The sequence below is a fragment of the Anneissia japonica genome, unplaced genomic scaffold (genome assembly GCF_011630105.1).
Source record: "Anneissia japonica isolate Jap-2015-1 unplaced genomic scaffold, ASM1163010v1 scaffold1587_len1432017_cov164, whole genome shotgun sequence".
Taxonomy (NCBI): Eukaryota; Metazoa; Echinodermata; class Crinoidea; order Comatulida; family Comatulidae; genus Anneissia; species Anneissia japonica.
In genome coordinates, this window is record NW_022713643.1 from 1311360 (window position 1) to 1333458 (window position 22099).

Sequence of the window (22099 nt, forward strand, 5' to 3'; positions counted from 1 at the left end):
CGATAGGAATGTGAATGCGCATGTGCATAAGCCGACGCTTTGGAGTCGCGTGAATAAATTCGCCTAGTAGAAAACCAGATTTACGGACGATCCGCACATAAGACGAACATCCGCACATAAGACGAACAGGAATATAAAAATCTAAAATCTGAATGTCGTGCGTATAAGACGACCCCCCCTTTTTCGATCGTAGTTTGCTATTTTAATCCTCGTTTATACGCGAGTATAGGCCTATACGGTATTGTTTTAAAACCCTAGGTCACCTGAGCGTTAAAGGATTCCACATACAGTGGCGGATTCAAGGGGGAAATTTTCCATGGGGAGGACCCCGGACCCCCTTTCATTTTGGGTATTTTTGGAAACGTTTTGAATCCCCCTCTTCCCAATCATGGATCCGCCCCTGAATCATGTACCTTTGTTTGCACTAAACACTTAATCTATGTTCCCCCTTTAGCTGATGTGAGGTAAGAGAGTTTATTTAAAAGATAAGTTACATTTAATAATTGAAATTGTTCGGATGAAATACATATTTTTTATGAAGTTCAATGCAAGTTTGTACCATACTGTGTGTCTTTGTATATGTTCCATTCTAGTGGAGGTTCTATCTCTTTTGAATTTCTTTTGAATATAAATTAAATACCTGTACTGTACTTAATTGATTTATTATTGCCCACTTGAATTTTATAGCCCTAGGTGCTGCAGTGTTCTTTTTGTAGAGCGCCATATATAAATGCTCGATGTGCTTATCCGGGTCGCCGATGGCACCTCCAATTTCAAGCAAGTGTTGCAGAGACGCTGGAGTTAGGTTGCATATGAGAATGAAGAAGATAATTTTGATTTATTGCTTTAAGTACTGCGACAATAACATTCAGAGGCGAATTTAGAAAGTTTAGATAAAAAGTATTTATTAAAGTTATCATAGGTTTGTTTTAACGCCAGTTTGTGTTACTTAACTATGTAACTTAATTCATTCTAATTAAAGAGAGAAACGGGTTGACCAATAACAGGACCTTAAAATGTTTTCTATAGATCGACTACAATGTACGTTAATATGTAATACATTTAAATCAATTTAGATCAATCTTAATGATCTGATTTTAAATAGCAGAAGCGGATTTAGGGTTGGGGAGGGGGTGGGGAGTGGTGAAAAAAAAAAGAAAAAAAGAAAAATTGATCGCCCAAACGCATAAGGTTATTTTCGGGCGTCAGCAACTAAAGAAATAAGGCCTAGGCTATTTAATATTATGATGTAGCTGGGACATGTATTTTATGGTGATAGATTAATTTAAAAGAAGTTTAACATTGTTCTGTGTATATTATTTGAATTTCTTCAATTTCAAACGAACGGCCCCTGATTTTCCTGTAATTTTTGCAGTATTTCAAATGAATATGTACCCACATAACTGTCTTCTAATCGGATTAAAATCTGGCCGAATTTTGGCCGATATTGAAAAAAAGTTTGGCCGAATTTGGCCGTGAGATGTCGGGTGTTTGGCCGTGAAGCCTGTCGACAATCTGGCAACCCTGTGTGTGGTGCCTTCCTACAAGCATGAAGGAATTAGTTTAGCCATACCTCCATGTTTTAGCCAAGTTTAGCTAATTCCTCCATGCTACGAGCAAGGAGGTATAAAACTACGAGCTATCAGCCCCCCCTGGCCTGAGGCCTAGGGTTTTCATAGGAGCTGCAGTTTCAGGCGATTTCGATCCAACTCAGCCACAAGTCAACTCGGCCACAGTTAACTAGGACACTGGTTTTGAGGGAATAAATGGCCTCGCTATTAGTATAAAATACTAATTCGTGTTTTTATTATAAACAATTACTACAAGTTTCTTTTTGCACTCTTTACTTGTCCCTCTACAGGCCTACTCGACTATAACCTCCTGATTTATAATATACAGTTATTACTAACTTAATTATGGTTTATTTTAGGTAAATAATATTTGTATTATTTTTGTTTTTAATATATATTGTTATCGTTATTATTACTGTATTATTATTATTATTATTATTATTATTATTATATTATTATTATTACTAGAATTATTGTAATTACCGTGTATATTAATATATTAATTTTTTATAGGAATTTACCAGGAATGATCTGTACCTTTGTACACTCTCAAACGTGAAAGAAACTAATAATATCATGAACATAATTTCTAGTTATTATTATTTTGCCATATTATTGTATTTATTATCTATATTATTTTTATCGTTTTTTAAAAATTAATTTTATAATTTATATAATGGTGAAAATGTTCAATATTATGTGGCAAGTTTTATTATAAATGATTAAAAAATTCAGTGAAAATTATGTATTTTTATCAGTGGCAATTTTTCTTATGCTATATTTTCATATTATTTTGTCCGAAAATAACATTTGAGGCGTTCTGGGCTATCATTTTTTTCTTTTTCTTTCTTTTTTTCTTTACCTCCCAAAATGGGGTGGGGGCCGGGGCTGGGCCGCCCTCCCCTAAATCCGCCCCTACAGTCGTCTATGTTATTAGCATCTGGCCTACATTCCTAAAGGCGGCGTACAAAGAGCGTGTCTGCTTCAACGTGAGTACCGTGGGAACCCATTGAACGTTTCTTTCCAATATTTGTTAATAGTATAGTTCCAAGCAACTAGTATAATTGGCCTAGGAAGGTAGTGAATTTTTTCGGCTTATTATATAGAAAGAAACCCGAAACGGCCATTAACATGTGTGTATTTATAAACAACATTGAAACTATACTCATAATAAGATCTTAATAGGTCCATGCTATACTTTATTATGCATTTATTTGTGTATTTTATAATGGGAATTGGATTATGTATCAAAATGGAAATGAACAACAAACTACAAACATTGTGTCACCTTGTCACCTACCTCATTAGTTTATTTAAATCATTGTCATATTGAAGAAAAAGGATGCAAAAATGTAATAACTACTGTGTCTGAGATCATTATAAACTCACTAATATCGATTAGATATGCCAAAAAATAACATTTATCGCATATGCTTTGTCTATACAGTATTTAATTGGGGTAAACGACATGTTACATAATGTATAATGGGTCCGTTTTCTATGACTGGAGACGGCACTATAATTGAAAGCTGGTGACAGCGACCAAAACCTTATAATACTGTAATTTTCAATCGAAAGACATTTCAAACCTCTAACGAATATAAAGACTATTTTAATATTAAGAAAATTAAATGTTACATAAATAATTATAAATATAGTTATACTTATTGATCTATTGAAAATTCTATCTTTTTTACCTTATCCAATTACATTAAATAAAATAATAAATACAAATTCAGGCCTTTATTTGAATTACAATAGTATTACATTTTATTAATGCCAATAATTCTCATCTAACCCAAATTAATTTATAGATGCTAAATATGATTATAGGCCAACACCTGTCTCTTATACACATCTAGATGTGTATAAGAGACAGACATTCTTTTATGAGAAATAGTCTGTATTTCTCATTTTTTTTATTCTTTTGCGTAAAACTAAAATTCATGCCAATATTTTTCCATGATTTATAATAATTGGAGTAATGCAAATGCATATTTTCTAAAAAAAGCCAGTTTTTAGTGAAATTTTGCCGGGAATGGGGCTTTAACGTTTTCCCCAATATATCTATTCGGTAAAAATTCAGTCTGATCATGGGAAACAACTGATCTTAAAACATTTCTCATTCTGTTAGATATACAGTAGCTTTATTTACTATCTTGTAGTCCACATTCAAAAGAGATATGGGTCTCCAGTTCTTTTAATAATAATAACAATAATAATAAACGTTTTAAGTGATGAAAATATTTTGATGGCTTGTAAATATAAATTTGATTATATGAAGTTGTACCAATATCGTACCTTAGAAGAGCAGACTGCTTTTTTATTCGGCACCCCATCCAGAAGAGAGACGTTGAATTCAACAGGAATATCTGTGAAGCCAGGTATCTTATAAAATCCGGGTCCTTTTGTCAGTAAATGTCCAGTGGTACTCCAGCGGTGCTCTTCCAATGTAAATAACCCATAACCTTGTATAAAAGCACCCTCAATCTAAAATTAATGAATGATATCAATTGGAGATTTAAGGTCATTATCTTCGAAGCTGAACGATTTGAGCATGCATTTATTAGATATAATATTTATAAAAATTCTTAGCTTTTCAGTGTTGATTGGTTGCGATGACCATAGGGACCATAGCCATACTTCTCTATATACTCGATGACATTGAATGTAAAATTGAACTGTTCTGGTTAGCCCACACTTTGGATTGTTGCTAAGGTCATTCAAAATGACAGCGTTAACTTGTACGTAAAAGTCTGTGAGGCATGCGTACTCCTGGATCAGCTCTGATTGGTCAGTTGTTAAGTTTCATTGAAACTCTGAAAAGCTCTATAGGCGTGAAGCTTCATCTTCATCGTTGTAAGTTCCCACAATCATCTTGTTGATTATCACAGAAGTAGAGTGTATGATGGCATGCCTTCATAGCAAATTGTATTCTTTCTTTCCCACTATTAATTTCTTCTCTCTGTACGTCTCTATAAGAATATTTGGCAACCTTATGGAAACGAATATGAGTATTACTGTACTTCACATTCGTTGCCTAACCAAAAGTTTGATTTCTCCTGTTTTATGGAAAGTTAATTTGACATTATACCATAAAATATTTACATTACCTTATGGATGTGCATTGTACCACTTAAGCTGATTAATCTATCTGCTCACATTCGATCTTCTTCATTGGTTGCTGTTTGTAAGTCTTTCGTAAAGACTTTGTTTTTATAATCTTTTCTCTGTCTTTTCCCCTCCATATTGTCCTTTATTCAGTTATTATTTTTTAGTGTGATTTTAAGGTTTTCTTTACAGCTTCCCTTGCTGTGGGTTTCTAGGTGTATTGTGGGGTACTAGCGCTTTGTATCTGCAAAGAAAGGCGCTATATAAAATACAGAATAGTATAACAGAATATTAAGAAAATTATGACAAATGCCATAGATTTACTCGGTCCGAATTAAGTTGGTAAAATTCTTTTTAATTCGGAGGACAGCATAGTTCAGCCTTCTAAACTTTGATTTCTGTTTTTGTTTGAATTCTGTCACTGTTCTTCTTGTATTCCAGCAGGAGAGGGCTTAAAGTTGTTTTGCTATGTAAAATTTGGGTTATCTTCACGTCCGAGATCGTAGTACACTTATCGTAAATAGCAGATTATCGTCTTCCAGTATACTGCCCAATTCACTACCCAACTGTGGGTCAAAGGGCCGTTCCGATAAGGTAAATTTGTGTGATTTTGGGACATGCGGTTTTATATCCTGTTGGGTTTAGTCAGTTGTTCAGATCCAGGAGGTGAATTGTTTTACACTAAGGAAAAACACCAATCAACCATGATGTAATCATATTAGTTATTGTTTTTTGAAAAGTTGGAAAACCATTTACCTGTCCAATATCAATGGCAGGATTGATACTGTCTCCAACATCCATGACAATGTCAGTCCGCAGAACCATGTGATCACCAGTCAGACAATCAATCTCAACCTCAGACACGGCTGCTCCAAACGAGAAGTAATAATATGGATTGCCTGATTTGGTTTTCCAGTCAAATGCAGTGCTGGGTGACCTTTGTAAAATAGTCAAAAGTTAATATATCATATTTATCTATTCTATTAATTACTTTACTGTAAAAAAACAGTGTTTACAGTGCTAGTATTTAATCACAAACGTCAGCAGAGTCTTGTCCCGCTTTTAGTGACAGGTGTAAAGTTAACATTTGTAGGGTTAGCCTACAAAGTCACATTAGGCCAAACAAAAATTGTAGTGTTGCCCTTAAATGTAAATTGGTCGGTCGGTTTTTTTTTTTTTTTTTTTTTTTAGTAACACATGAAATGGGGTAGGCCTCAAACTGCATAGTGCAGCGCAGCGCAGCGCGGTAGAAGTACGCCCGCTATAAACTCAGTAAGCAGAAAACAAAAGTACCGTATCTTGTGGAGAACAGACAAACCGACCATGCGCGGTGCAGTACTGGGTAATAAAACATATACAAGCGTTAGTTGGCGTGCTACACTAGCTGCGTAGAGCGTATCGTTTTTTGACGCTCTCAATGAGCGTTGTTGGCTCTCTTGTTCTATTTATACTCTTTGCTATTAAATAGCCTACTGTTTTACAGTGCTCATATCTCTCAAGATTTATATTCATCATTATATTCAAATTATTAATGTATAACTTTTCATATTGCAATAATTATTAATATGCGTTTCTTTTCATAGGCCCATTGAAATTATTTTGGAGGGTTAATCATGTGAGTTCAGTAAATTGTACTACTCACTTGTAGAACCCAGTGGCAGACAAACTAACTCGATCACAATAAGCTGCTTTAACCTAAGAAACAAATAATACAAAAATGTAATACTATTTCGATAATCTGTTTCATGCTTGTTTGTAAATGATAACAATTCATTTTTGGTTCTTCTAAATGAACATTTTCAATAATTTTGTTTTTGTGATTGTTCAAGGATTTACCACATACATCTCAATGCTTATTTTCATCTAGATCTATATAGTTTGCTCTAACAAACTATGTAGTGTATCGCATTAGCTATGTTGGTATTAAAGTTATTAAATACATTTAAGTCAAATAAGTTGGGCAGCCCAGGGACATGTTTCTGCAAAAGTGATTGTTCCTGCGAGCTGGCGTTGGTAAGATAAGGCATGTGTACCTTTAAGAGCAGTACTGTATGTTCAGTTGAAGATCTACAAAACTCACCCAGTCATCCCATGTTTTGTTTGGCTCTCTTTTTCTGTAAGGCGCAAGTCTCTGGTATAACTTCTCACACGCAATCTAATAAAATATTTGAACTGCATATTATAAATTGCAAATCTATAATTGAGAAGTACAACAGTACAAGGTATGCTTATGGATGTTATGACCCCTGTTCAATCTCATGCTACTGTGGTGCATATGCCTAGATAATAATTGTAAATAGAAAAAATTTTATTTTACCTGAACTGCCATTCCATTTAGATCCGAGCTAATGCTCGCTGCCGTTGGTGAAGCATTTGGGACTGTATTTGTTGAAGTTTCGTTGGTAAAAATTTTCTTTGTTGAAATCCCAAGCGTTCGACTTGCAACTTGGATCATTTTAGTGTATAATCCTTGACCCATCTCAATACCACCATGTGCTAATAGGACGCTGCCATCTGTATAGATCATCACTAACGCCCCTCCCTTTAAAAAAGATGATGTAAAGAGATCGGTTTTTTTTTTTACTTTATTAACTGTAGAAGCCAGTTAAAGGATGATATACAGAATTCGACAAATTTAAAATCGGCGGCCTCGTCATTCTCAGAATTTATTTACAGTATTATTATCACTGTATTGCAATATAATTATGTAGGCAAGACTACAGTAGAAAACAGAAATATGCTACGCCTACCTGATTCGCTGTTGTATCAGGGAAGCCGACTCCATATAAAAGTGGAATTATTGATAATCCTCGCTTTTTCCATCTATTTGATCTATAAAATTGTACGGTAATATGCAATAATTATTATCATCACCATCGTCATCTGTATTATTAATATTATTGTTTTTGGTTTTGTAATTATTGTAACTCTATAACTAACCTTATAAGTACATAAACGTCTTATGTTTCCCCCAGAAGAATGACATACATTAGGGTTATATAAATATATATTCCCTCAGTTAAATGTTTTATAGGCTTATATTTAGTTTCCAAGTATATATTCAATATACAAACCGTACCTAGTGCCTAGTATTTTGTAATTGTGATATGTATAAAGATACATATACATTATATAAATAATCAATTTAAAGATAACTAAGCATTGAAACTGATAGTACAGTATCAACGTTTTTACATTTTTAAGTTAAGCGAGGCACTGACACACCAAGTTAGACACACCTAACCAGAGAGAATGAGGTATTACGAAGTTCGGTTGGTAAGGATCGATTATCTGGGGAGGGTCTTGTGTTTCTAGTACTTTTAATATAACACAAACCTGTTGAATAGCTCTACTTTTAATTGTCTCATTTCATAACCACTTTTATTCAGGCATTCGTCCCAGCACCTCTTTGCATTGTCCAGTTGTTGAACTTTCTGTTTGAAGTATGTCGACTCTCCATCCTGAAGCATGTTAATTTCTCGCACCTTAGAGAAAATATGATCGTCATTTGTAATACACAAATAATGAGAAAACTAATTACGTAAGCCTTAACTGTCATATTCATTATAAGTAATCTAAACTGGCAATGTATTTAACATCTGCCATATCAAACATACATAAAATTGTTTAAAATAGGACAAATTTATACAAGTCAAATGCAAAAAAGAAATATATATACTGTCTCTTATACACAGTGACAGTGACTAGTAACTATTATGCGGCCATACCTTTTTCTGAGAAATTCCACAAGCCAACGCAATGTCCGAGATCCAGTTCTCCGCAATCAGCTGCGACTGAGGTTTTCCAAAACCTCTAAAAGCTGTATTTGAAGGGATGTTGGTTTTGCAACAATGTCCTCGTACTTCCACATTAGGGATGTAGTAAACATTTTGCAGATGGAACATCGCATGTTCCATCACCTTGAGAAGAAATAAATAATGATACAGTGGCAGATCCAGGAATTCGAAATAAGGGCCTGGGATGGAGTTTAATAAGTGATTTGTGTCAGCCAGATTGTGTCAGACCCACCATGGTTGGGACAGAGGTACCATTTTTTTTTCTATAGCACTCTAGATGGGCGGAAATGGAACATTCAAACTTAAATTTGAACCCAACTTTCTGATTTTCAAAAAAACTTGGTGGGGTGAAGGGCAGGCTCTTCGATAGTATTTATTATAGAGTAATAAGATGTAAACTATTTTGTATCTAGATATAAACTAATTATTTCCCAGCATATATAAGGTTTTTTTCTTAAACCAACTTCATTAAATTCACTGTTTGGTTGCTTCATAGCATTTTATCTTTTGCAGCAAGAAGTATACTTTACTTTTGTTGACTTATCCGTAGAGTTCCCACAATTGCTGTACATATCAAGCTTCAATGCCTGTATCTTGCCATCATTAGTAAAGCCAACCTTGTAACGTCCCAGAAAAGCATGTCTGGTTCCTGTACTCGACATGTCCTCATCGCGGTCAAGCATAATTCGCACTGGTCTTCCAACTCTAAGCCAAGCATATTGTAGGTATTAAAAAAATGTTATATAGAAGCTGTTTCTTCACTAAATAAGGTCAATTTCAAATTTTAATTGTTTTGCTGCATCTTATATCCATATAAATATTGCAATACAATATTTACATAAAAAGTTAGGATCAATATGATTCAATCACGTAACAGCATGAAAGTCATTATGCCTTTAACGAGACCCTTCTGCAAAAAAGGATTTACACATTATTTTCTTTAAATGCGTATCAGATTAAAGCTGTAGCTTGTTGTGGGTTTACTCGCCTACCAACCTTAAGTAACTTGACGTAGTTCGCTCGCTTGGAAGTAAAACTGTCAGGATTTTACTTATAGACCAGATCAACTACACTCTCCAGGCCTCATAAAGAGACTTGACTTAGTGTGGCCCCAAATGAGCAGCTTTACAGTATGGGACTGGGTATGGGTTCATGCTCGGTTTTCAAGAAATAATTTTACCATGAATATGTCTATACCTTCTAGCTGCAACGGCCAAAGCAGCAGCAAGGCTGCAGGTTCGGGTTTCTTTTCCGCCAAACCCGCCTCCAAGTCTCTTTGCTCGTACGGTGATTTTGTGAAACTGCATGCCTAGGACAGCAGCAACTGTAGCCTATTTAATGTTAAAAATAGCAATAACAAGCTATTGATCTATTTATTTTTTAAACAAATATATGAATAAATGGAGAGCAAACGATCTTAAAACTTAATGAATACACGAACGGATGGATAAGATGGACAAAGAAATTTAAAATAATAAACTCAGCAATTCATCGGAAGAATAACCTTTTGTAACAAAAAAAGACAATTAAAATTACATCATTTTTATGTAATGTCTGCATTATTCTTAAAAAATAACACTTATAGGCTCATTGTTATACAATGTTCAAGCTTATCGCAATGTAACTTTATATATACTTTGACATGCACCAAACAAACAACGTATTCCAAATAGCCAACCTGAAGAAGTTTTAGATCCTGACATGCAAAAAACATTTCCATGGCATCATCTCCTCCTTTTGGTACGGCTAATCCACATTGTGTTTCCAAGTAAAAGTGCTCCTGTTCACCAACTTTCATTTCGCCTTCAATTATCTGGTCTGATTTATTAAAACCATCCGTCATGTTGCCATTTTCCAGATTTTTGATTGGCTGAAAGTAACTTTCTTTTGCAATGGCATCCTGCAAGTATCAAAATTATATATTTTGTACACTTGTTTTTAATAATAAAAAAATTCTAAAACATCTTGCTCATGATGATATCATACAATGCCCTTTGTCATATAGGCCAATGTCCTATACACGTTTAGCCTTGAGATAAATATAATACAGCAATCTTTCAACATTGTAAAGCTGCGACCTTTATACTTTTCTCAACACATGTTGCGTTTATTACACGTCTAATTTCAGAGCTATACCATCACAAGGCCTAACCACCAGTATCAGAAAAGCAGATTTTGTGTTACTATACACACGGTACTTCCAAAAGAGGAGACAATTAGAACAAACTAAACCAACAATCAAGTACAACATTGGCAGGACTCGAGCTCGATCCGTCTTGCACACAGTCAATTCTCGTACCACTGCGCTAACTCACCCTCTTATATATAAAAGATCAGACCTTTGGCACTCACTTCAATGGATATGATTGGTTCCAATTCTTGATATTCCACACGAACCATTCTGGCTGCTCGTTGCGCTATCTCCTTACTGTCTGCTACGATTCCTCCGATGTATTGACCGACACAAGTGACCTGGAAGAAGATTTTTTGTATAAGCTTGATTAATAATTAATACAGGCAATGCTGTCATTTTTGGATAATGAAATAATATTATATCTATATTTAATTGCCATTACTTGATGACTTGATGAAAATGCGATATGATTTCCAAATAAGCCTAAAGTAAATTTCATACTAATTGTAGAGTATAATGGATGATAGCATATACGTTGAGTGGAAATACATAAAAAGAAAAATTTTTAAAATGTTGATACCATATCTGTAGCGAACACTTCGTCATCTGGCACTAATTCACCAATAAAGTTAGTTCCTGTGACGTCATTGTGGTCAACAAATGCATGTACACCAGGCATGCTCAACGCTGCAGTAGCATCAACACATCTAACAGATCATTCATATATAATGTCATATGTTGTTATTGCATCGTAACAATGATTTTTCACGTTCCCATCAAAAACATTTTCAACAACTAAAATTTTCATCCTTCTACTAACCTCCTCCTCCTTTCAACATTCCCCAAATTTATTGAGGCCCTATATATCTGTGGATGTTATTCTAGCGGATATTGGCCCTTGATGGCATTTGAAGCATAAGAAAATTCAATTAAATTAAAAATAATATATTTTAACAAATATTTTGACAGTATAACAGTTACGTTGATATTCCTAAGCGAGTGTCATACCACCAGACCACAGAAGCCTGTTGTTATTTTCTATCCAACGATATCACCCCTTACATTACACAAATAATGAATGTTTATGTGAGCAATGACAAAAACATTTTTGTGAGTGAAAGGTTGACTGTTTCATCCAACGAGATGAAGCTGATTTGAATGAAACAGTCAATATTTCAAAGAATGGAAATATTCTTTCGATTGCATAAATAACAAACTTGCATTATTCGTTTTATAACACGCCTAAAATGGATCCTTGTCATTTGATATTTTATGAAAAAATGAAAACATTGCATAGGTGGAGGCATGCAATGGGAGAAAACAAATGGAACAAAAAATGCACGGATGGAATTAAATTTTCATGATGAGTGACGAAATGGTGTAAATAGCCCATGTCACGTGATATTTAATCCACCAATCGAATGACAAGGATCTATGGTGTGTTATAAAATGAAGTAACCCAGATAACATTGGAAAGTAGTGGCAGAAATTATAGTAAATATTGAAAATAAATCAAGATATAGTATACTACTGCAATACCAAGTGGTCTGATAAACCACCGGACAGTCAATCAGCATTAAAATAAGAAACAATGTATTATTTAACCAGGTCATATGGATAAAAACTACGAATCTTAAAAAGCCCACACAGGAGTCACACTTACTTTATTACTGCATGTGCTTTCTGACTGTATACAATGGCCATGTAAAGTTCATCTGAAAAAAATATATTTTGAATTGAGTAAATGTGCTGTATTATAAATGTGCTATGTTAAACGTCCAGGAAAGGACTATCGGTTCAGTTTAGAACACCAATAGGGTTTTATCAAATATCAGCTAGACTCTGGGCCAATGTTTTCAATAAGACATACAAAATGAATGCTTGTGTGGAGCTTCAGTGGCTTACTTTGAAATGGAACCATATCGTCGACGTAAACAGCCTCTCCAGTAGCCTGCTGGTAGGCCGATGAATGAACAATTGGACAACCAACAGGATCAACAGAGGATGAATCATCACTAATCTCCTGGGAAATTAAATAAATAAATCTATTAAATATAGTACAGTATTAGTAAACTAAGTGGAGCTGTAACTTTATAGATGAGCCATAGCTTAGTGTTAAGATGCTTGCTTCCAGTCTCAGTTTCCACAGTTCAAATCTCTGGGTTTTTTTCTCATGGCTAAAACTAAAAAAAAATTCAACTCAATCAGTGCCATAAAGAGATGTAGGGCCTAGTAAGTGTACTTGCTGTTGGATGTATAAGAAACGACATACTTAAAACTATTTTACCATATCAGATTAGATTGAACTGTGCTACAATCATAATTAGACGAATTTTGGGAACAATAATATAGGCCTATTTAACTATAATAATATACCAGTAATATTAAAAAACTACATCGCATTTTGTTATATATCAAAAGTTTAGCTGCTCACCTGAAACATCTGACTGCTGCGTACATCGGCTCGTTTAAAGGGGAGTGTTGCTGACATGTCGGCTGGATGTACATTAAATAATTTATTCTGCAAAGGTAGAAAAATATGCATATTAATCAAGTCTAGTCCAATCGAGAACTACTCTTCAAATGTAGTAATGTTCGGTAAACTACGCCAATACCTCGTGATGCGTGCAGTGTTGTCTCACAGTCAGGTAAAACTTGAAAAAGAAACTGAGTACGAGTGACTGTCTGTACTCCACCATCCCTCCGGGCGCATCGGGTGAAAGGGACATCTCATCGGTAAGGAGTACGGTGACATGCTCTAGTAGAGATTGGTCCCAAATTCTAAAAATGAAAATGGAATATAGATTGAGTAGTTAAGTTTATACCATTAAATATGTACTGTAATATAGTGTCAGATTTTCCTTCAGTTTTTGGTTTGATTAGGTCTATATTATATTGTGACTCATGTATCCAAACTAAGAGACATAAAAAAAAGATACAATCACAAAAATAGTACAATAAAACTTTTTTTTAAAATGTAAACCCTCACGTAGTGACCAAATAAAGGCGAATTTACACAATTTTGAGAAAATAAAGGCCTAATTGATATACTGCTTCTAAGATAAACATTACAACATTAAATGGAAAACAATTACAGCAGGGTTGACATCAATTTACCTTCCAATAATCTTGTTCATCGTCTTCTTTGCCAATTTTGTTGTGGGCGCCATTCCACCAAATGCCATTGAACAGCTCTTGATGACGTCATCTTGTAAGTCCACCCTGAAAGCAGCATTCACTATAGCTATGTCGTCATCCCGGCGATGGGCTTGCTTATATGCTTTGAAATGCTCAGACTTTAATCCAATTGCAAACAAAAAAGTTATAATTCAGAACATCAGTTAAATGAGATACTACCATATAAAGCTTGAGCATAACAAAAGACCTATGCTTTGAAATACTTGAATTACTAGCTGGATACATACTATGATTATTACATAATTCTATGATTACGGCATTTTATTCGTAAACAACTGATCATTTTAGAATAAAGTTTAAAATCAGCCAGTTGTCAAAATTCACCTTATTTGTGTATGGAACAGTGATTGATATAAGAGTCTCACTGAGCTTCATTGCATTTTTCCGATAACCAGTGAAGAAGTTATTTGCAATTGGCATTATTCGTCGAACTCCTGTAGAAAGACAAGAAAAATCAAGCAAATACAAGATAACATTCAAATGAAATCTTCTAATTGTTAAGGTCGTTATATATTCTGGTATGTTTATTTCAGGGGCGTAATTTCCATACTGGGACAACCTTGTTGTTTGTTATAGTAGTCCCTCAACGTCCCTTTTTTTATTTCATCAGCAATCTATACTAAGTACTAAGGAGAAGAATGAATTAAAATGGAAAGAGGCAAATTAACAATTTTAAAGACAAATTCATAATCTACCGCTCTCTCATAAATCCTGGCTACGCCCTTGTGGTTTACATTACCTTCTGTGTCGACAACCTCAAGAGTGCATCCAGCCGCCATAAATATCGGATTCAAATCAGATATAGGACTTCCGGTAATTATATTTCCACCAATAGACTAGAAGAACAGTTTAGAGAAATTGGTAAAAGGTGACCGTATATACATCATGCAGCTTTACAGTATTATACATACTGTACTTATATATATATATATATATATACTTATATACATATATATATACTCAATATATATATATATACTCAATATATATACTCAATATATATATATATATATATAGATTAAAAGGCAAAATACTGGAAAACAACAATGCTGTGGGAAACAATGGCTGGATCTCAGTAGAGATACAAAAATGATAAGCAACAGCTAAAAAGTATATACATTCATATAATTTTTAAAAATAATATAAATTAAAACACATATATACTCAATTCTTACAATCATGAATGAGTTGGGATGGAAAAGATTGGTCAACAGATGGAATGAACATCCTCCATTATTAACTTTCAAATGTCTACAAGAAAAGGCCCCATCTTATTTATGTAATAAATTTATCTTTAACAACAATCATCACCCTTAATGACTTTATTGAACAAAAATGGAATCAGGTACAAGGCGAAAGGACATTTTTATATTGTGCAACTAAAGCATGGAACAGCCTTTCAAATGAAATTAAAATAATATTTAATGAACTTTCCCTAGTCTTTTAAAAATCATTTAAACAATATATAATTTAACTCTATTTACTCTCTTCTAGACAAAATATTAAATCAAACTTTTACTGACTTTCCTTTTTGCCTTTTCCTTTTTCAATTTTGTTGTTAGTTTTAAGCTATTTTGTTTTCGATGCAGTAGTTTTATATTTATGTACATATTGTTTTTCTTTTACTCATTAGTTTTGTTTTAAGTTTAATTTTTTTTTTCATTTTGGTTCTCTTTTCTTCTTTTTACTTGTGATACCAGTGCTACGTCACTGAAAGTGTCATCACACAAAAGACAGAAACAAAAAAAATAAATAAATGTTGTGAACAAGCAGACAGTCTTATATGCAAAATTTACTAATAGTAAAATGAAATGTGATAAAGACCTAACAGCATATATACGCTATATGAACAATGAATTACATAGTGTACATAAAATCTATTCATTTCCATAGTTAATAAACTTACGGCGACATTCCGTATTTGCTGACCACCAAACCAATGAAGCATATCAATAAGCGCGGAAAACGATTTACATTTGTAATCTGTAAAATAAAATTTAATTAAATGAGACAAATGTTTAAGTATTTTAAGTTTCATAAATAAGTTTGAGTCAGTATTCATGGCAATTAAAGTGAAACATTTGTTATCTATCATATTCACTGTGATAGAGCACAAATCCACATGTATCTCTCGTATTTGCTGGCCATGTAGGCTAGTGTTTGACGTCAATTTAATTTAACATTAAAACAGCAAATGCTGAACTATTTCTAGATACATACCCGGAAGCTTCTTCATGACATTAATCAAAAATTCCTCAATTCTTGACAGGGTCACTGTTGCTCCTATTTTGACACCACCATCGCATGATTCAATAATATTCAACTCAGTAATGTGGGAAAGTGAAACTAATATGGGGTAGCTCATTTTCTTCAGCTTCACGTCGACTCCTAAACGTAAGAACATAGACAACAATACAGATTGGAAACTATGTTTTGTATAGTAAGTAAACAAATGTTTTACTATTACTTTTAACTGGGAATTATTTTGATAAAATTATAATTATGTATATAATGTAGTGAATAAATAATACAAAATATTAATAGAATATATAAAAAGTGGTATTAAATTTAAAATAATAAAATAAATTATACAGTAATATAAATAATTGCTACTACCTTTGTCATCATATTTTTAGTTATGTCTACTTACCAACTTCTGTATTTCCTAAAACCAGTTTTGAATTCGGAAACTGCCTTCTAATATCAACAAGTTGGCAGAGATTGACAGGTCTCAACCAAGTCACATCATCGCCAGTAAATCTTAGAATCTTCGGTTTTTCATTTTCAAGCATCTAGATAAATGAAAAAAAAAATAATGGTTTATCATAAGAATATAGAGACTTACAGTAAATCAAATTTTAATTCAATAGGTAAAAGACTACACCAACAACAAAACATTTAAAAGTATTTGTCGACCAAAATAAACAGACCTATAGTACAGTTTAGAGTGAATGTTTACCAAAATAAGCTCAGGAGGAAAAATTATTTCCGTAGTCGGATCGTATTCGGTGAAGTCCGAAGGCTGGAAAAGCGTTGTGGATATCTAAAAATAAAATCAATCAAACAGTATTGTACAAACAATATTTTTACAAATTATTATTGCGATGCATTTTTCTCGTGATCGTGTGATGGTACAAAGCAACAAGAAAAATATGAGGTTCATTAAATCTCAAGACGAATTTCACCAAGTGTCTTATACATATAACTGGCCAACGATTAAATTAGGTTTTTGTTCTAAATAACAACACTAGGGAGATTCTGATTGCACGACGACGGTAGGATGTAGAACGTAATGACGTCACTAAAAGTCATCTGCGCATGTGAGAACGTTAAGGACACCTCGTTGAGTAGATTCTGGAACGCAATTTAGACAAATCTACGTATGCAGAGAACGTAGACCCCAGGTAGGACGGTCACGCATGAGTGATTCCGTTCTAGCGTTGCGTCGTCGTACAAATCAAAAGCTCCCTTCTCTGCATATAACTTACCCCATTGATACTGTTCTCAAACCTGCAGCATTTTGTTCCACTATTGCACACATTCTTCAAATTTTCTGTATCAGTTTCAAAGTCAGACGTCTGAAAAAAGTAGAGTAATTGTTAGAGCCAAATCGTTATTAAAATCACTTAATGTGAGGCACACATAATATTGCTTCCTATTTTTATATCAAATAATGGTAGAAACCAGTGCTCATATTAAGGAACAATAATATGAAGCTCGCATCCAAGTTATGTTCTAAATAACAACATTCTCTGCATTATAACTTAAACCTACAACATCAGTTTCAAAGTCAGACATCTGAAAAAAGTACAGTAATTGATAAAACCATATAGTTATTAAATTACTTAATGTGGGGCACACATAATATTGATTACTTTTACTATTACTATAGCAAATAATGGTAGAAACAGTGCTCTTACAAATGAACAATAATGTGAAGATCGATTTAAGTTTATGTTCCAAATAACATTCTCTGCATTAACTTACCCCATTGATTCCGTTCTCAAATCTACAGCATCTTGTTCCACTACTGCACATATTATTCACAATTCTTGCATCAGTTTCAAACTTCTGAAAAAAGTACAGTGATTGATATGGCCACACCATTATTAAATTGCTTAATGTGAGGCACACATAATATTGCTTCCTACAGTATTATCTATATTATAATTACACTTATTTCAAAGCCTAAGATCACAACGCAAAACCGAGGTCCCCAATAAACGTCTGAGATTTTTGACCTCCTGAAATCTTGACCTCCTGAAGTGAATAATAATCCATTCAGATTAAAATAATTACTTTTTTTGTCGTTTTTCACTGGATCGTTAGCTGTTCCTGACCACATGTTACTGTTTACGTACGTACTTCCACATTCCCTAGCCACGTCTAAGTCAGCTATTTTGCAGTTTTATAAGGAATGCCAAAAGGGCAACTTTCAAACTTGTCAATTTTCAAGCACACATGGTTTTCAGGCACAGTCCGTTAGCAAGCACACAATGCCGCAGCCAGGATTTTTAAACAGTGTGGGACAATATCAGGTTGGCCCACTTTAAGCGTAAATTCAAATAATGTGGACCCATCTTCTTAAAAGTTGTCCCATTTTACGCAAAATATGAATAATCTGGACACATTTTCTTAAAAATTTACCCATTTTACTCAAAATATTTTTAAAATGTGGACCCACTCTTTGTGGACCCAATAGAAAAATGTACTGTCCTAACTGTCCCAATATAAATTATCTTACATTTCTGACATTACGTGAAGAAAATAACTGAACGAGATAACATGCAACATTCAACCTATCTTCTTTTACTGGTCATATTGTTCTTTTATCGAAACGTTTACATACTAGAGAGTAAACGAGTTATAGGCCTATCAAATAATGGTAGAAACACTGCCGATAAAACGAACAAACATGCCTGGATAGTGAGTACTGCAATCAGGAATTTAATAACTTCCGTAAATCCATGTTGACATTTGACACACATTTAATGTTTAAATTTAAGGTAATATTACATATAACCTTAACTGTATGTATTTGGCTAGGCAATGTTGACTCGAGCAGATTGACCACGGACCGACTCAAGCATACCGACCGCGTGTCAAATTCTGGCCAGCGGACTGGAGGCAGCCCAGAAGGCATGTAAGCCCGACTGATGGGCTTGCTACTTGAGGCCTATGCTAGGCTTCGTTTTGGCTGATGGATTAGAGAAGTAAGATGTAGAATTGATGTTTCTTAACTGTTGTCCCAATTTTTTTTTAAATCTTATAATGAAATATGAAAAAAAATATTTTATAAGATGCACAAATAATAGATAATCTGAAAAAAGCAAACCCTCACCCTGCTGTCGCGCCATATTTCTGTATCCGTTGGTTGCTGTTGTATTGTAGCGGTATAACATTACGAGCTATAGATATCAGGTGAAATGTAGCCAGTGGTAAAGATGCATGTTTTGTGTGTAAAGATAATCAAACGTATGGGGGTTCATATCTCACTCTTGCCTTTTTTTTTTTTTTTTTCATATCAGTTGATTAGTTTTTGAAATATCTTGTCTAAAACATTTGCTCTAAAATCCTTTAATTGGTTCTCATATCCACACCCTACTCCGGACCATCACCAAAATTTAATTATTCCTTCATTGGGTTATGTCTAACACTTTTTTTTTGTATTATGCCTGTGATGCCGTTTTTGAGATATGTCACACACAAAAAATCACGCAAAATGCGATAATATTACACGCACACACACACACACACAAATTTACACGTCTGAAAACCTGGCGGAGATAATAATAATAATAATAATAATAACAATAATAATAACAATAATAATAATAAAAATAATAATGCTCCAAAGGTATCTGTATTTAACTTTGAAAAATAACAACAGTAATAATAATGACAATAATAACATAATCGAATGTATGGGGCTCAAATCTCACTTTATTATTTCATTTTTTTTAATTATTATTATTTGTGCATCTTAGCTTTCATAATTTTTTTTAAATGTTTAAAATATATGCACAAATAACAAAATAATAATAATAAAAAAAAAAACCAAACAAGAGTGAGATCTGATCCCCACACATTTGATTATCTTTACATACAAAACATGCATCTTTACCGCTCAGCCACATTTCACCTGATACATATAATAATAATAATTTGGATTTGTAAAGCGCAAAATACATAGGTCTCTATGCGCTAGAAATTTGCAAATTAAACTAAACTAAAGAGATGAGTCTTGAGACGATTTTTAAATATCTCAACAGAAGGAGACTCACAAACAAAGATAGGCAAGCTATTCCACACCTTTGGAGCAGCAACGGAAAATAGCCATTAATACCTGTACATATACCAACGGATACAAAGATATGGTGTGACAGCAGGGCGAGGGTTTGTAATCTCAGATTATTTGTTATATATGGGCTGAATCTATTTAACAAATTTATAATGGTATAATAGAATACAGAATTGATATTCATACCCTAGAGGCAACAATACAGAAATATAAAAGTTCATTTTGATTAATTATGGTAATGTACCTTCGTAAATGTTCGAAATCCTTCTAAGATCGGCCGATATCCAGTACATCGACAGAGATTGCCTTGAAAAGCATCCTCAATGTCTGACATTGTTGGCTGATGGTTGTTTCTCAGAAGGGTGTACATGGACATCACAATACCAGGGGTACAGAAGCCGCATTGAGACCCGTGCGATTTTGCAATCCTTTCCTGATATAGAATAATAATAATAATAAACAATAATAATAATAATAACTAGCATATACCCGTGCTCCGCACGGTGTTGAATGAGTGGCGAAAGGTAGCGATGTATATTGTTGAATGTAATGGGAAGGAAATCGAAGAGGCAATCGTTGTGGATGTTATGGTTAGAATGTTACTATTTTTTTAAAGGATGTCTTTGTAGATGAGTGTCTTTGCTGGATAGTCCTTGTGTGTGTGGAATTATTAATATTGGCCAATATTGTTTGACGAAGGGAGTATCCAGAATTTTTCTAACGGGGGGGGGGGGGAGACAACAGTTTTAGAATGGATAAGTGAGTAGCACTTAATAATAGGCCTATGCAAGCCACATGCCAAACACTCCACCCTCCATACTGGATCCCCTGTTGATCCGACGAAATGTCAACAATTTAGTGGCAAAACGGGGAGGCACGTGTTGACTCCATTACTGGATCCACCCTGTTGATCAGACGTGTTGACGTAAATTTGAGGTGTTGAGGCCTTTTCCACGAATCGGTAGACATCTTAAAATTAAATGACAAACATTGCGAATCAGCGGTGCGTAACCAACAGAAATAAGATAAGCTTTTGGGCTGATTTTCTGACATCATGTTATTTAAAAAAAATCATAACTCCATAACGGAGCGTCGTATCCAAAAACATTTTTCCAGCAAAATGTTCTTTAAAAACTAGTCTACACCACTATATATGATTGAAAAAAATTAAAAAATGTTTTTGACCTCTGAAATAAGATGGAAAAAGAAAAGCATATTAAAATTGGTCTATGAATGATATTGGTATGGTAGGCTAGTCTTCCTATGCTAGGACCGGGCCTAGCCGAAATTATTAGTTAGGCCTTGGCCTAGCTTTTATTATCATGCCTAATTGTGCCCAGGCCTACGTTTATGTTTACCTGATCGATTTCTAAAACATGCCATTTAATGCTGATGTGTTTATGGCATAAAGGCCCAGGCCCAGGAGGCCTACACTAGGCCTAGTCGTTATTATAGAAGCAGATACAGGAACGCATGCTGTTGACGTGACGCGAGGCATGCGTGGTGACGTAATGGACAGACTGTTTCTTTTACGGGCTGACACGACATTTTTTTAATCTGAGCACTGCGGTACAGATTAAGAGAGGGAATTTATTTATGTGGACGTAAGCAACTCGCGAAACAAGGCGAAAAGGGTACTCATTTCGGTGGTTTTTGGCTGATTTTTTCGTTGTTATCCAATATCCAGTATTGAAAAGTAGCTGAATGTAGTCATGACATAGAAACCCCAGTGTATAAGATATGAGTACATTCCTGCCAGTGGTTTCAAAGGAGACACGTGAAATTACGCCGGGGCGAGAATATATAGGCCCTACCTAGGCTAGGCCTAGATAATATAATATAAATAATAATAATAATAATAATAATAATAATAATAATAATAATAATAATAATAATAATAATAATAATAAACAGTAACAACAACAATAATAATAATAATAATAATAATAATAATAATAATAATAATAATAATAATAATAATAATAAT

At 33.9% G+C, this 22099-nt stretch overlaps 1 protein-coding gene across 5 annotated transcripts in view; it reads right to left on the bottom strand.

Moving 5' to 3' along the window:
• Positions 1–3830: 3830 nt before the first annotated feature.
• The window catches only part of LOC117108638 (xanthine dehydrogenase/oxidase-like), a 23333-nt gene continuing 5064 nt past the window's right edge, over positions 3831–22099 (bottom strand). For 2 of the 5 annotated variants that reach the window (XM_033250725.1, XM_033250728.1), the window contains 27 exons: positions 20357–20545; positions 17799–17882; positions 17300–17389; positions 16771–16854; positions 16462–16603; positions 16032–16199; positions 15718–15794; positions 14551–14647; positions 14136–14245; positions 13731–13909; positions 13229–13394; positions 13048–13134; positions 12519–12636; positions 12277–12328; positions 11194–11320; positions 10832–10951; positions 10158–10379; positions 9677–9810; positions 9010–9184; positions 8411–8602; positions 8019–8167; positions 7433–7514; positions 7000–7224; positions 6763–6837; positions 6325–6377; positions 5439–5619; positions 3831–4061 (listed from right to left, as the gene is read on the bottom strand). In XM_033250725.1, coding sequence (XP_033106616.1) covers positions 3846–4061; positions 5439–5619; positions 6325–6377; positions 6763–6837; positions 7000–7224; positions 7433–7514; positions 8019–8167; positions 8411–8602; positions 9010–9184; positions 9677–9810; positions 10158–10379; positions 10832–10951; positions 11194–11320; positions 12277–12328; positions 12519–12636; positions 13048–13134; positions 13229–13394; positions 13731–13909; positions 14136–14245; positions 14551–14647; positions 15718–15794; positions 16032–16199; positions 16462–16603; positions 16771–16854; positions 17300–17389; positions 17799–17882; positions 20357–20545 — 3594 coding nt within the window. In that variant the 3' untranslated portion in view covers positions 3831–3845. Of the gene's footprint in view, positions 4062–4854; positions 5325–5382; positions 5620–6324; positions 6378–6762; positions 6838–6999; positions 7225–7432; positions 7515–8018; positions 8168–8410; positions 8603–9009; positions 9185–9676; positions 9811–10157; positions 10380–10831; positions 10952–11193; positions 11321–12276; positions 12329–12518; positions 12637–13047; positions 13135–13228; positions 13395–13730; positions 13910–14135; positions 14246–14550; positions 14648–15717; positions 15795–16031; positions 16200–16461; positions 16604–16770; positions 16855–17299; positions 17390–17798; positions 17883–19152; positions 19195–20356; positions 20546–22099 lie in introns of those variants that run through there. The other 3 variants (XM_033250730.1, XM_033250727.1, XM_033250726.1) reach the window with 3 other exon arrangements.